At 35.5% G+C, this 16708-nt stretch overlaps 1 protein-coding gene across 4 annotated transcripts in view; it reads right to left on the bottom strand.

Moving 5' to 3' along the window:
- Rbm27 (RNA binding motif protein 27) overlaps positions 1 to 16708 on the bottom strand; it is a 71546-nt gene that overhangs the window by 10033 nt on the left and 44805 nt on the right. For all 4 annotated transcript variants that reach the window (XM_063232308.1, XM_063232310.1, XM_063232311.1 and 1 more), the window contains 8 exons: positions 14725 to 15021; positions 13034 to 13174; positions 11522 to 11641; positions 10017 to 10091; positions 9673 to 9837; positions 8001 to 8105; positions 7719 to 7910; positions 306 to 416 (listed from right to left, as the gene is read on the bottom strand). In XM_063232308.1, the coding sequence (XP_063088378.1) occupies positions 306 to 416; positions 7719 to 7910; positions 8001 to 8105; positions 9673 to 9837; positions 10017 to 10091; positions 11522 to 11641; positions 13034 to 13174; positions 14725 to 15021 (1206 nt within the window). The remainder of the gene's footprint in view (positions 1 to 305; positions 417 to 7718; positions 7911 to 8000; positions 8106 to 9672; positions 9838 to 10016; positions 10092 to 11521; positions 11642 to 13033; positions 13175 to 14724; positions 15022 to 16708) is intronic.

Raw genomic sequence — 16708 nt, 5'->3', positions numbered from 1 at the left:
TCTAAGGATTCACTTGAGTAAACTAGAAATACAACAGTCAAAAAGTAAAATTAACTCCTATGTAGTTTAAGAGTTTGGGGGCCAAAAATATAGCTCAGTAGCATAGCACCTGCTTGGCAAGCATAAGGTCATGAGTTACATTCTTAGTACCAAAAAACAAAAGTTTGACTATGGCTTTCAGAATGGTCTTAATTGCATGCCTGAAAGAAAACTCCTTTTTACAGTTTATACTATTTAATGTTAAGAAAATTATGTAACTGGGAAGTGATCTTATCCAACTCTTACTTTTCAATCATTACACTTACCTCCTCCTTGACTTCTTCTTCCTCTGTCTCAGTGGATATAGATGGTACCTTGGGTTTGTGCCATGATATTTGTAGCCGACGGTCTTTGAATTTTGAACCTTGGTTTGCAGCCTAAAATATATTGTAGAGGAACATGTAAGTTTGCAGTCATCTTTACTAATGATTTCTTCAAATTATGTGCTGATTTGGGGCACAGGGTGCTCTCTTAATAAGGTGGATCCACATTCTAAAAATAATGAAGTCGCTTTTAATTAGAGCAACTATATGTTCTGATCTGCCTACGATAATCCAATGTTTGCATATATGTCTGGTAAATTTTAGCATCTGTCTTGGTTGAAATACACTATATAGTCACTACTATAGAAGTCATGACACAGACAGATTTTTGTTGTTGTTTTTGGTACCAGGGATCAAATTCATGACCTAAAGCTTGCCAATCTGGCACTGTGCTGCTGAGCTGTATCCCCAGAAGGACAGATATTCTCCTAATTGTTAACCTTTGACCTTCACATTTACTTACATATTTAGATTCAAACCTTTTATATAATTTTTTTTAAAAGGTGAATCATCGCATTCATTTCACTTCATCTCTCACAGCTCTATTTACGTTTGATACAGCTCCTCCTATTTCCTTTCCAATGACGCTATTTAAGACAAGCTCATTCCAATTCACCTTTTCAATTCTATCTAATTCAAGGTAATACTGCTCTGGTATGTTTCTTGGTAGTATTACTTTCTAAATTTTTTTCTCTCCAGCAAATTTCAACAAAAGAAGGCAAAAGTTTAAAGACAGAGCAAAAGAGACAAAAGAAGTTCCATAATAGTACATGTTTAGTCTTCCTTAAAGTTTCTCTATCGAAGATGATGAGTTCAGAACTGGGTAGTTTTGAAAAACGTAACACAAGAGGTTCTTTCTAATTTGGAGTTTCACTGTAGTGTGTCTAGGAAAATCACTGACAAACCTTAAGAAACATTTGCCAAATGCTGCCAAACAACACTTGAACCACATCATGTAGTCTTAACAGGTCAATTACCGCCTGTGTCATGTGACCTAAGGAAACAATTCCAACCACTCCTTGTGAAGGTTGAAAGCTTATAACCTAATACAAACATTTTGACTTTGGGGATATGCCAAAATGAGGTTCCATCCAAAGATACATACTTACCACCATTAGGGATGTATTAATAGGTACCTGTACCATTATTTCTATCCTTTCAACACAGAGCTCAGTTACAGAGAGGCTGTCACTGCTTGTTTGGGTCAATTCTGTTATTTGAATTTTAAAACAAAAATATACTAAATTTTAAGGTGTGATAAAGATTTTAAAGGTAGTCCTCAAAAAAAGGTAGCAATTCTGCCCTCTAAGGGGAATTTTAAGGCATTACAAGGATTATATACCTAATACTGAAAGAACTAGAAATTTAATTTGACCTGCTCTGTCCTACCTGACCAGTTCATCCCTCTGCAGGCAAACGGGTCCCTGTTCCCAAGAATCAACACTGTGAATTCAGTGTAGACACTCAATCAGCATAGCGCGCTATAGCCCAGAACACCTGCACTCAAGAAGCTCTTCCACCCCATCTTCCTGTGCAGAAGGGACTGTAAGTGTGCACCACCATGCCCAGTTGGAAATTCAATTTGTATGCTGTCTGGAGCTAAGAATGAATAACTCTTACTGTCTAACTTGTAAGAAATCAAAAAAGATTGGCAATCAGAATAAAGATATACTCTAATGATACCAAGTCAGGATCCCTCATATATCACTGGTGAGAATCAAACTAGTGAGAACCCAAAACTCATATTCTTCACTCAGCAATTCCACAGACATCCCGCAAAAATGTGTGTACATATGTAGTAAATGATAACTTCAAAGATGTTTACAACAACACTGCTTATAAAAAGTTCATTAAAATAACTGAAATACCTAACAAGGTAAAAGTATAAAATCCCTAGTAACAATCCAACATATGAAACGTAATCAAAAAGTATTTAAATAAAAAAATACCATGACAATCAAAGACCGTTTAACACATCACCTTTAACACATTCTCACTGGCTTGAATCACCGGTAGCACACACATGATTATCCCATCAGGCAGCTTGTACTACCTAATGGGACTGCTCCATGTTGCCGGATGGGATAATCAGTACCACTAGTGGTTCAGAGCCACCAGGCGAGACATACAAATTACAGTCCTGTTGGGAACATGTTACTCCTCCTCAAAATTCTCCCCCTTACTTCGAACAAACTTTTTCCTTTTTTCTCAGCAATATGTCTTTTATTGTGGGGAGGTTTTTTTTTTTTTTTTCATTTAAACACTCACTGTAGTGTTTAAGTGAAAAGAACATATGTTTGTATAATATGCTACTATTCCTATAAAAGAACAAATAATACATGCAGAAAATTATCTTCAAGTGAAATTAACTACTGAACGTAAAAGGGAATGTCATTTTCCACTGTAGTGCACATTTAGACTCCTCTTAGTTTTATACATGTGTGTTGGTCAAGAAAACAAAGTAATTCAACTTAAAAGTTGCATACAGTAGCCTAGGGCTCTTCAAACTTTTTAAGCAGAAATTTCTCAGAGAAAAATTCATGTCCAGCTATTTTCCCAAATCAGAAACTGAAGCCAAATCTATGCCTATCACTCATCAATGTCTCCTGACTCGCAAAGATGAAGAAATAAATGCAAGTAAACATACTTGCATAAGGCCAGAGACACTCAGGTATTCTCTTCCAATGTCATTATGAGAAAATTGCCCTTGAAGGCTCGACAAGCTGTACTAGATTTTTAACTATGTATGCCTGTGATGCAATTATTCCAGTTCTAGGAACTTGTGTAAAGCAATGGTTCGTAAGTAGACAAAAAATGTCACTTTACCATTAACACAGGCATGCACACACACACACACACACACACACACACACACACATATACATATATATACATCATAGTTATGGGGCCAAAAAGATGCTTTTTAAAAAGCAATTGATGAGGGGGCTGGGGATTTAGCTCAGCGGCATAAGCACCTGCTTTGTAAGCAGGCAGTCGTGAGTTCGATCCCCGGTACCGATAAAAAAGAGAAAGACAAAAAAAAAAGTAATTGATGAAATTTCAGATTTAGTATGTGCCCTTTGGTAACTTGTGTTGTTTGACTGTCCTAAGAGTAGGAATAATCTTTTATAAAGATATTTTTTTTTTAATTGAGAGAAAATAAAGGTTAGGGTTACAGTAACTTTGTAAAGGTCACAGAATTATTGTTGCCATATGTGACAACTACAACTAGCTACCAAAATGCTATTTTTATCTGAAGAATCCTCAGAAGTTTAAAAACATCTACGTTACTAAAGATGTTTGACAAAGTCTGATGAGAGTCAATCAATGAAGGACTATCCAGAAAAATTTACCCAAAGACTGAAGTCACAGAAAAGGTAACTGTTATTCTAATAAACACAAAAGAAAATTACATGCCTAATTATAAGATATTACCTCCATATGTAGTAAAACTCTCAAAATGTATTTTCAGACTCTACTGAGGAAAGAAAAACTCTGTTTAGAGAGAGGCCATGGGGACAAGCTAACTTAATATGAGAAGCTTTAGTAATTATAGTACAAATACTCAGTTACCTTATACAAAGTCTAGGAATAGCAGGAGTAGGAAATAAGAGGTTCTCACCGTAAAAATATACATGTTATATACTTACTATCTTTGGACTCAAAGGTCTTAGGAAATAGGTTCTCACCGTAAAAATATACATGTTACATACATATTTTGGAGGACACAGAAACTCAGATTTCTAAATTTCTTACTATCTTTAGACTCAAAGGTCTTTCTGGCTAACAATGGAGGACTGATTACATATTATAAAGAAATTTCATACCCTCACCCCCAATGAAATGATAGCAGGATAGTATTTTACTTTTTGAAGGCATAAATTCACATGGAAAAAGAAAAAGAACACACAACAAAGCCAAAAAACTAGGTTCAAGCCCAAAGTGGGTAACACAGTAATTTAATGAAACCCTATCTCAAAATAAAAACTTTTAAAAAGAGGCCTGGGGGGTTGTGGCTCAATGCAAAGACCCTAGGTAGAATATTGTGCACGTGTGTGCACGAATTCTTTTTAAAAAATTCTTTCTGAACTTACTATTTTTAAAACATACAAAATTTTTTTGTATGTTTTTTAAATTTTTAAAACATACAAAATTCTATCCATATAGTACACAACAGCATATTTCATATTTTAAAGCAAAATTTTTTAATTTAAATATTTTATATACAGAGTAATATAGTAACAAATACCAAGGGTCAGTAAACTACAGCTCTCTAGGCCAAAAATAGTCCTGCTTTTCTTTGTTTTATGAAACAGGGTCTCACTGTATGGTCACTTATGGTCTCAGAAAACTTGTGGGCTTGAGAAATCCTCCTGCTTCAATCTCCTAAGTACCAAGGTACAGGAACATACCACCATAGCGGGTTCAGCACCCTGTTTGTAATGGTCCATAAACTAGGAATGGTTTTTATTTTTTAAGATTATTTTTTTAAAAAAAGAGAAAGTAGAAGATGAAAGAGGAAAACAGAATAGTTTAAGAGAAAGAAAAATTGTTACATAGTCCACAAAAATTCAAAATACTATCTGATCTTTTATTAAAAAAATTCTAGGGGCTGGGAATTTAGATCAGCGGCATAAGCACCTGCCTTGCAAGCAGGCAGTCATGAGTTTGATCCCCGGTACCGATAAAAAGGAAAAAGAAAAAATAAAAAAATTCTGCCAACTTTTGACATATGCTTTTATATATTAATGTACATATTGTTGGTGTTACATATATTATAAATTGCATATTAAATATTCTATAATTTGTATGTACTTAAATTCATTTTTTTGCGGTGCTGTGGATTAAACCCAGGACCCTCAAGTGTGCTACACAAACACTTTACTACTGAGCCACACCCCCAACTCTTTCACTTTAGTTTATATATATATTTTATATAAATACTAAGGACCTAAAAATTCCAACATATGGCCTGAATTTTCTCTAAAATTTAAATTTGGCTTAAAAAACATATAGTATAAAAATACTAATGGTTTAATCCTAAAAGGAAACTTGAGGTCAAAAGTCTGATTTTAAAAGAAGTTAAAAAAAAAAAAAAAAAGCATCAAGTTGCAGCATGTATGGCCACAAATGCCTTATGATGAATGTGATCATTAAAAATAAAAACTAATCAATGTACCTAAAATGTACCCATAAAAACTAATTAATATAAAAATAGTAAGGTAGGTATGGTGGCACATGCCTGTAATCCCAAGCACTTGCAAAGCTGAAAGGAGGACTGCCATGAGTTCAAGGCCAGCCAGCCTACACTACAGAGTGACAGCCTGTCTCAAAACACAAATCAATGAAAAATGAATGGAATGGAATGGAATGGAATGGAATGGAAAGGAATGGAAAGGAAAGGAAAGGAAAGGAAAGGAAAGGAAAGGAAAGGAAAGGAAAGGAAAGGAAAGGAAAGGAAGAAAGGGAGCGAGTGAGCAGGCGAGTTAATGGAAAAAAAAAAAATAAAGAAGTGCTTGGAAGGAAAAGAATTTTAAAATTCTTGAATTTCTAGAACAATTTAATATACTTTCATTTCTAGTTTATGTGCAATTTTCTTTCTTACTTAGTAAATTCTAAAATTTTTCTCATGTCACTAAATAATCTTCAAAAATGTGTTTTATAAGTACTAAGGACATAAAAATCCCAACACATTAGATGAGTACTGTTGAACAATTATGTGGTTCCCACTTTCACTACTGACACTGTGACAATGAGAATTCTTGTAGGTATCATTTGTGTACAACCATAATTTCCTCTGATAAATTCTTAGTCCTTTGAAAGACTCCAGAATTCGTTACACTTCTGAAGTGTGTAACCTATTATTTTTTTTATACAAATACGATTCATCCATCATTCTTCCACAATTATGAAGAATAAAAAACCACTGAAAATACAGGTTTTATTTTGGCCTTTAAGGGATATAAAATTACATGTGGTAAATACAATAATGTACCAAGATTATTTAAAGAAAGTATATTAAGTAAATTATTCAGGTATGCATGTTCCTAGTACTTAAGATCATCAGCGAGTATACTATTCTACCTCCCCCAAATAAACTATCAAAAGTAATGGCTCTGTTCTTGAAATTACCTCATCCACCTTAGCTTTGGTTTCCTCCTTGAATGCATGTATATGCCTATGACTGCAAGTCACATTGCAGACTGATCAAATATATTTCCATAACAAGTAGGGTTTTTTTTTTTTGGAAGTTATGGAAAGGTGCCAGGTGCGGTGGCACACGACCAGCATTTGAGAGATGCAAGGATCATTGCAAGTTTGAGACCAGCCTGGGCTACAAAGTGAACAAGGCCAGCCTGAATTGCACAGCAAAAGCGTCTCAAAGACAAAAAACAAAGGCAAAATGTCCCACCCTAACACAGCAATTTGCCCATATAAACTTCTTTACTCCTCGAAAAAGCTATTTTCCAACTTTACAAAAAAGGAAAAAAGTATTATACTAACAAAGAACTGAGTCATGAGTAAACTGGTCTCAGCCAGATGACTCAGATCTGGACACTATGAAAGCTTTTCATTGTCTAAGCATCAGGGTAAAACAGTATTAATGAGCATTAAGCTTATTAGACACTTGGGGTGAGGCCTTGCTCTTCATGATTTCTCTTACCATCTTTAACACATAATAGGGCTGAAAATATTTTCCCTCAAAAAAGTTGAGAACACAATGTGTTTATTCCGATTCTGGTCTGTATTACCTCTATGACCTTGATGACACTAAACACTGGCTCTCCCATCTGAACACTAAGTTACACACAGATATAGTTTCACGTTTTTCACACTTACAGTTATTTAATATTAAATGACAGCATGAATGAAAATGTTCCAGCTCAGTATTTACTGAATGAATTAATGAATAATTGAGAAAAGAACTACTCAGTATATATGCAAAAGAATGAAGACATTTGCCCATAACAAATCTCTATTGCTTAAAAGTGGTTAGCACTGCATATAGAATATAATTAAACATGCTTGCTATTCTAAAATTAGTTTTCTTTAAATTTTTGCCTCTATCCCAGTTATTTTCACTTATCAATACAATACCTGTAATAATTCTAAGGCAAAAATCAAATTTAGTTTTGGAACAACATGTCATTACAAATGCATTTATATGGAGAGTATGGAATTATACAGCAAGAGCTACACTACTCCTTGATCTCAAATACATTAATAAAAATTTGCTAATATCTATGTTTTTCCAACTAGATTTTCTGTAAGACATCTGCTATTTATGGGGAACGCAACAAAGAAAATGCTGAACACAGTGTTTTCAGAGTTAGCATTTGCTGCTTTAAAACTCACTGAGAAATGCTGAAGTAATTCATCTTTCTCTTCCTCGATGAATTCCCGCACTGTGAGGGCTTTGGGGCGGTGATCCACCACCATGTGATTCAGCGAGCCTCTCCCCCTTCCACCTCGGCCTCGGCCTCGGCCTCGGCCTTGACAGGACATGCTCTTGCCTCGACCCACGGGTAAAATACCTAATCGTGCAGCCTGAAAAAGCAACACAAGGCAGGAATGTGATGTACACAGGTAGACTACACCTTGGAAGAGAAAACTGTTTTTTGAGATGTTAAATCTCACCTCAACCTGTAACTGACTGAGTTTTTTCCGTAACTCTGTTGTGTCTTCTCCTGAGGACAGCCGCTTGTGCAGGTCCAGTTCAGTATCTAATAACTCTTTCTGAGCCTTTCACAAAAAAAAAATAAAATAAAATAAAAGGGTACTTTTTAGATAACTTCCAAGATCTTACCCAGAACATTACAGTTACAAAATAACACATATTTCTTTTGGGAAAATCAGCAAGAGGAGATAACAAACACAAGTACACTAAGGAAAGTAACTTTACAGTTATGATACTGCAATTATACAGACAGCATAACCATAAAACTGGAAAGAAACAAGCAGCATTATTTTATTATGTGGGCTAAAATCTAGGGCCTGGGAGTAGATGAGGGAGTTAAGAATAATTTTCACATAATGAAGTATAAAAAAGCTGGGTGTGGTGGCTAACACCTATAACCCTGGTCCTTGGATGGCTGAAGCAGAAGACTGCTGTGAGTTTTGAGGCCACCCTGGGCTACACAGTGAGCTAGTTGAAGGCCAGCCTAAACTACACAGCAAGACCTTGTCTCAAACAACAACAAAAATGTAATAGCTATAGAATTACTTTCAGATTGGGGCCCTATAACTGCTATTGCTCTTTCATATGAGACAAATTATTTACTGGTCTGTGGGAGGTATAACTATGAGATTTTTTTCCCCCCATGCACTCTCCATTTTTAAAACATATGTAGTGAGACATGGTGGTTTAAGTGCCTAGATCAGCCTGGGCAACACAGGGAGACCTCAGTTCTTTTAAAACAACAACAAAAGCACTACTAGTACATGTTACTTCTATAATTTGAGAAAATCTCAATAAAAATAATTTTTTTAGCCACATATGGTGGAACACACTGTAACCCCAGCACTTAGATCACCGTGAGTTCAAGGTCAGCCTGGACTACATGGCAAGACCTTATCCTCACACCCCCACAAAAAAAAGCAACCTTAATACTGTATATTACTGCACTGAGCCCTAATTTCAAATGTAATTTACTGTGTTCAAGAATTACATTCTAACACAGGTGACAAACTTAATTCTCAGTTCTCAAATGGTTGGAATTATCTAAAATCCCACTATGGAGCTGTGGTATAATGGAACCTCTAAGTAAAGCAAGTACTCTCCTAGAATAAGGAAATGAGTAGAAATTATTTAAACAGACTTCTGATTACTCTTTTCAATAGCAACCCACATTTTTACTTATTAAAAATCGATAACAGGGCTGGGAATATAGCTTAGTGGCACAATCAACTAACTGCCTGACAAGTACAAGGTCCTGAGTTCAACTTCCAGTACAAAAAAAAAAAAGAACGAAAGAAAAGAAAAGAAAAAAAATCAATGAAAACATATCTCTGTGGTTTGTGGGTATAGTAGGTCAATACTAAATAACTGTTTAGCACATGCAAGGCCCCAAGTTTAATCTCCAGCACCAAAACCCACCACCAACAAAAATCCAAAACACATTTCTGTTCAAATGGTATTACCTCTTGTAAAGAAAATTAAGTACCAGCTATAGAAACACTGAACACTGTCCTATAATTATTTGCCTATCTCTTCATTAGGCTAGTAATTACCAAAAGGTTGTAGTATACTTTTAAAGCACATGCCAAATGTTCAGTAACACTATGTTCAATGAAAACTGCAAACAGATACCTCTGTTTTTGTCTTCACTTTGGATGGTGTGGAAACTGTAGACGATGTTTTTAACTCATCCTTTAATTGTGAGATCTTTTCTCCAAGCTCTTTCAAAGTCTTCATTATATTTGCTCTTTCCTCTGGCTTCATGTTTTTGTTTTTTTCTAGCCTGGATATCAACATCTACAAAACAAAACAAACCATACACCCAAAACACACACACACACACACACACACACACACACACACACACACACACACAAAATGGTGAATGAATCAACCCTTAGAGACTTTACTATTATAAATATCTGTATATCAATCTCATACATCAATTCCAGCATGCAAATAATGAGTTATCCTACCTTTTGGCATTCTATCTGTTTTTCTAAAACTTCTTGCCTCTTTTTCCTCATATCCTGTTGTAGCTTCATTGCTTCCTATATGGGTAGGTAAAGATGAAATTAGGAATGTATATAAAATCTGCCAGTGATGCCACTATACATATTTTTAACTCATTTGTTTCTAGGTCATCTTCTCTAAAACAGGTTTTTCCTCCTAGTTAAAAAATAGCTGAGGCCAGACATGGTGGTACACATCTGTAACCCCAGCACTTGGGAGGCTGAAGCAGGAGGCTGTGAGTTCGAGGCCATCCTGGGCTACAAAGTGAGCTGAAGACGAAACTGAACTGCATAACAAGATCCTGTCTCAAAAACACCAGAAACTAAAATTAAATAAATAAAAATAGTTGAAGTGAAAGATCAAGCATTTGATGTATTTTCCTCAACACATTCAGTATTAGAGTTTACATTGGTAACATTTGGAAAAACATTTAAGAGATTGGACACTGACTAGATATGTCTATGAGGTTTGTCTAACATCTTTGAAGAAAAAGCTGTTGTTAATGTTATATGACAAATTCTTTTTTGAAACTCCAAGTTTAAAAATACATGACGCAGCTATAGGTTAGAAATTATCAGTCTATGAGTTTTAGCCAGGAAAATTTTGCTTTTCCTCTCCTAAGAACTACATCTCTGTACTAAGTATATGTAAGTATATATAAATAGCTTTGAAAAATCCTGTGACTAGGATAACACAAAGGTGAAAATAAAACTCAGAACTCAATAATACACAAATATTTATAGTTACACAAATAAAAGTTACATAAATGTTATTATACTTTATGTGAAACATTATCTAATTTACAGAACCAAGAAAGAATTAGAAAAAAAAGTGCCTGGTTTGACCTAAGAGTGTATCAGAGAGGTATAGCACTTGAAAGCATGTGCCAGGCCTAGTTTCTACCCCCACCACTACAAGAAAGAAAAATGGTGCAGAAAAAAAATTTTTTAGATCAGTGGTAGAGCATATGCTTATTAGTAAGTGCCAGACCTTGAGTTCAATTTTTTAAAAAAGTATTCCTGGTGGTCACTAAGAGACAACTGTGAAGCATTTTTTCTATGTTGTGTCTCTAGTTTCCTCTCCTCAATACTAGGGATGGAACTGGGGGCCTTACAAATATTACACAAGTACACATCACTAAGCTACATGCCTAGTCCTGCTCATCTTATTTTTCAAGTATACAGTAAATGGAGAAGTTGTAAGCATTATCAAATAATTCTACAACAACATAAACTGATTTAGAAGTATTAACATAAGCACATAAGAATTTATTAATTTTTTTAGACAAGATTTTGCTGTGTGTAATCTAGGCTACCTTGAATTCACTGTGAGCCCACACTGGCCTGAAATTCAAAGCAACTGTCCTGCCTCAGCTCCAAGTGCTGGGATTACAAGTGTGTGAGTGACACCACACTTGCCATGAATGTAGCAGGTCCTTTACTGTAAAACAAGAACTCAAGATTTTTACCTGTTTTTTTTTAAGAACTTCTTGAACATCATGAGATTTAGATCCTGTACAAAGTTTTGAAGATGTCTTTAAGTTTGAGGAACTGTACGTTGTTTTTGGATGGCCTGGAGGTGAAAATATCTAAAAAAACAAAAATAATACAAATATTAAGTCTTGTACATGTTTAAATGATTTATGAAAGACTATATATTTTTGTTCTCCTTAGAGTTCAATTTTTAATATTTAAAAACTTCATTTATAATAGCTATTCATACATAAATGTAGTTGTTGCTATGAAGAATAGACTTTTTGGCCTTAATATTTTATTTCTAATTGCAGTACCATATTTTTATTTTTAAATTTTAACTGTGAGAAAAGCAGCAACCTGTAACACCTAAGAGCCAACCTGTCACTCACATATAAGCCTTAACACCCTTCTGTAAACACAATTTTCAGAGAATATCCACATTAGGCAATGCTATTCTTCTGTGTCAGATCAAAACAAAATCAAGACCACTGCATAAATAAGACTAAACACAACAAAAGCATAATTATCATCCAAACCATAAAAATAACCGTAACCACTCCAACAGGCTGATATGAATGACTGTTATCTCATTACTGACTACAGCTTTAGACCACCCTCGAGTTTCTGTTCTAGGTCAGGGTTATTAAGGTCTTCAATATAGTTTCTTTAAATCCTATCCCAAATCACAGGTCAAACCCAAAAATAAGTCCTTTTAACACAGATGGTTTCATTGCTAATATTCATACTCACTAAATCATGATTTCTTTTAGCTGGGCATCGTGGCACATGTCTATATAATCCCAGCATTCATGAAGCTGAGGCAGGAGGATCACTGTGAGTTTGAAGTCAGCATGTGTCACACAGTGAGTTCAAGGCCAGCCTGAACTACATAGTGAGATTTTGTCTCAAAAAAAACTTCTTTTTTGACAACAGGTTGCTGCTAATGATCTTTGCCTAGAAGTGGTTGTCATAAGTTATTTTTCATAAGTGAAATAACTCATACTTCAAATTGTTGAAAACGTTTCACAGAATTACAGCAATCTGGAACTATCTTAATATCACTCTTAATCATTTGCTACTTGTTTATACTCAAGTATAAACAGATAGTTAGCTCACACATCTGACTGCCAGCACCAAGGAGTAACTATCTTTACTGCACTGGTTTTAGTATTGAGATTTTTTTCCTTTGCTGAAAAGATTATTTTCCAACCAATTCCCTTTGCTGTGTTAACTTTATTAATGAGGAAAATAATTAATAAAGATATCTACCTATTGATAAAACAGCTAAAATTTTCCAATTCCTAATTATCTTTAAATTAAAAAACTTCTTTGAGACCAAGTTTCTGACTGAGGCATGGAAACTTAGGGAGGACACACACTGTCACACATGGCTGAGAGGTAGGACATTACAAATCCAGATGATAACCAGTCTGTTTCTCTGTGCCACTGACTCCTAAATACACTACACGTACTCATGCATACAGTGGGTTTACTGAAATGCATACCTGGCAATCTTCCCCAGCGCTACCAGACTGATTCAACAAGAGTGACGTATCACTCTGGTTAGCGCTTGCATGTCCAAGACGATGTTTGACAGGAACTTTGTTAAGAACATATGCACCTGATGTCTGTGGTTTGCTCATCATCTGCACATACAAAACAAACACATATGTGGTAAAAGTTTAAAAAGATGCCCAAGAATGATACAAATTTAAGGTACTGTGACTATCTTGGGAATTAAGATTAAGGGAGTGGGAGTGTGCTCCAATTATCTGTACGGTTTTATTACAAAAGACAATGTTACATTATCCATACTTTTTTGGATGTCTACACTGTATCACAAACGCTAAGTTCAGCGGCATAAGCACCTGGTCCCATGTCCCTGGTACCAAAAAAAAAAAAAAAAAAAAAAAAAAAAACAAAACTAAGGAGTGTGGCTCAGTGGTAGAATATGTGGTTAGATACATGAGACCCTGGGTTCGATCTCCAGCAGCAATGAAAAATGTTCCACCTAACACACAGTACTCAGAAGATGGGGTTTTCCCCAACAGTTCAAGCAGGAATAACCGTGACACAATCATCTCAAAAACATATGGCAATCTTAAATTACAATAATGGTAGATGATCTAATAATTACAGAGGGGATAGCATCACTCTTTTCTTCCTTATTCATCCAACATATATGGCATTCACCTTTGAATTCAAACATTCACCTTTGAATTCAAATGTAATATGGGATTGTAGACAAAAAGTGAATGAACATTTTCATGCTAATCAGAAGGATAATAAATGGAATACTACATACTTTAAATCTGCATTTAATCTAAACATGAGAATATTTAGGTGGAGAATATAATGATCAATATATGAAAGGTTCTAAGACATAGTAGTTCGTTCTTTCCTTTCTTCTAATGTTTTGAGAAATATGTACAAATACTGCTTTAGGCACTAGGAAAGAAAGAACAAAGCAGCCCCAATACCAATTCTCTTGGAAAGTCTATTCCAGTTTCTAGGTACAAAAGCCTGGCATTCACACTCGCTAAGCAAGTATTCTACTGCTCAGCTATATCCCTAAACTTCTATTCCAGTATTAAAACAGAATTTTTCTATATCCTCAGCTCTTTTATTTTTTATTTTGAGGCAGGATCTTACTAAGTTGCCCAGTCTGCCCTTGAACTTCTGATTCTCCTGCTTATCTGCCCAAGTATCTGGGATTGGAGTTATGTGTCACTACATCCAATGAAAAGTGTTTCTTTTTTTTGGGGGGGGGGGGTCTTTTTCGTTTTTATCGGTACCAGAGATCGAACTCAGGACTGCTTGCTTGCAAGGCAGGCGCTTATGCCACTGAGCTAAATCCCCAGCCCCCGAAAAGTGTTTCTTAATGTATACATTTATATGCCTCATATCTAACTACTATAAATTTAGAACTACATGTAGGCCCAGGAATGTGCACCTAAGTAAATGATTCTCATGTATAATATCACTTTTCAAACTAAGGTGTAGAAGAGCTCTCAGAACAGATTCCTAGGCCTTGCCCACAAAGATTCTAACTGAGTGGGATAGGATGAGGCCCTAAACTATGTTTTACTAAAAAGCCTACCAGGAGACCACTTGCTGCCAGTTCCCACATCACACCATAAGTAGCTCTAATGTAGCATGAAACTAGATTTTTTTTAATCCTAATGCCCCTGATTACCTTCTGGATACCACCATGTACCGAGGAGGTAGAAGCCTGGCCCACCAGTGCCTGCTGAGGATGAAGATGCTGCGGCAAATGATGCTGCTGCTGGGAGAGATGACTCAGTGTCTGCTGTTGCTGCAGAAGCAGCTGTGTTGGGGACTGCAGTGCTGGTTGCTCATTGTTTTCTCTGTGCCACAGGACTCGAATGAATCGGTTGTTTAGAACAGCTTCCGTGCTAGAAATGGCTTTTCTGGCTTCCTCATTGGTAAGGTACTGAATGAGAGCTGCTTCTGGATCGCCCTTAAAAGCGACCTTCAAGAAAATAATAGAAACAACATAAACACCAAAAATACAAAATACTTAACTAGATTATGTCTGTATTATTCTTTTTCCCATACATTTATTTTTCCACATACAAAAATAGACTAAATTGGGGGCTGGGGATTTAGCTCAGCGGCATAAGTACCTGCCTTGCAAGCAGGGAGTTGATCCCTGGTACTGAAAGAAAGTTTAAAAAAAAAAAAAAAAGAAAAATAGACTAAATTATGTCTGTCCAAAAATCTTACACTGAATTCCTAACTTCCAGTGGAGATGGCACTTTTAAGTTGTAAATACAGTTATATAAGGTCTAAACTTAGGGTCCTAATTGAATCAGATTGGTGGCCTTCTGAGAAGAGGAAAAAATTTTCCCTTCTCTCTGCCATGCAAAGACACAGCGTTGCCTGCTGTTTGCAACCTAAAGACTTCTCACTGGACTTCTCACTGAGTTGGCCAGTCTCCAAAGAACTATACTACTGTGAAAAATATATTTCTGTGGTTTATTTCCCCCTCATTTGTTGTGGTAGCCTGGGAAGACCACTATACATAACTACACTAAGTTATTTAAATTTTTCTAAATGCCATAAAAAATGATACAGAAAACTTTTAAAAGAAAAAGGGGGGGCAGGGATTTAGCTCAGCAGCATAAGCACCTGCCTGGCAAGCTCAAAATCATGAGTTCAATCCCTGGTACCAAAACAGGAAGGAAAAAAAAAAAAAAAAAAAGAAAAAAGAAAAGAAAATCAAGGGGACATTTTGGTATATTACATCTTTTACATCTGTGGGCATTTTAAATATATATACACACATACAAATATATATATGCATGTATATATATATATATATATATATATATATCGATATCTACATACATGTATGTATATATGTGTGTACGTATATTCTGATTTGGTTTGGCTTTTTGTTTTCTAAGACAGTATTTCACTATGTAGTACCGGCTGGCCTTGGACTCACCATGTAGCCCAGGTGGGCCTAAAATTAACATTGATCTTTCTGCCTCAATCTAGGAATTATAGGTGCGTACCACCACACCTGGCTATATGTATATTCTTAAATGTAAAAATTAAACCTTATATCTTTTCATTAAAAATGAATAGGCCTGACTCCTAAAGTCAGGTCTGGTGGTGCATGCCTGTAATCCCATCACTCAGGAGGCTGAGACAGAAGGATAGCCATGAGTTCAAGGCCAGCCTGAGCTACATAGTGAATTCAAGGCCAGCGTGAACTACATAGTGAGACTGTTTAAAAAAAGAATATTCCTTATTGGCAAGCAGTAAGATTCAGGCAATTTCTTTTTTCACTTGTCTAATATGTTTCCAATTATTTGTACATTGAACATGTACTACTTATGTACCCAATGGAGGAAATGCTTAAAAGGCTCACAAAAATATAATACTTTAGCTCAATTCTTTGAAATACTAAGTCCCCAATAATACTTTCTTAAAACACAGTTGTAGTTTGGTTTGATAACATGTATTAGGAATAACAGGCTAAAATTCCAACTTAACATGTTCCCACAGGTTTGAACCACCAATGATATGACGCATGACTATTTCATTGTGCAGCTTGAACATACAGATGTAATCATCTTTACTTAAGTTTACGGGTACATCTTATGTATACATAATGATCACATTCATTATAGGGAATTTGTACCTGCTTA

Source organism: Cavia porcellus, unplaced genomic scaffold (assembly GCF_034190915.1).
Source record: "Cavia porcellus strain 051 isolate PalLab524CR breed Dunkin Hartley unplaced genomic scaffold, mCavPor4.1 scaffold_21, whole genome shotgun sequence".
NCBI lineage: Eukaryota > Metazoa > Chordata > Mammalia > Rodentia > Caviidae > Cavia > Cavia porcellus.
This window is presented reverse-complemented; position numbering and strand designations above follow the sequence as displayed.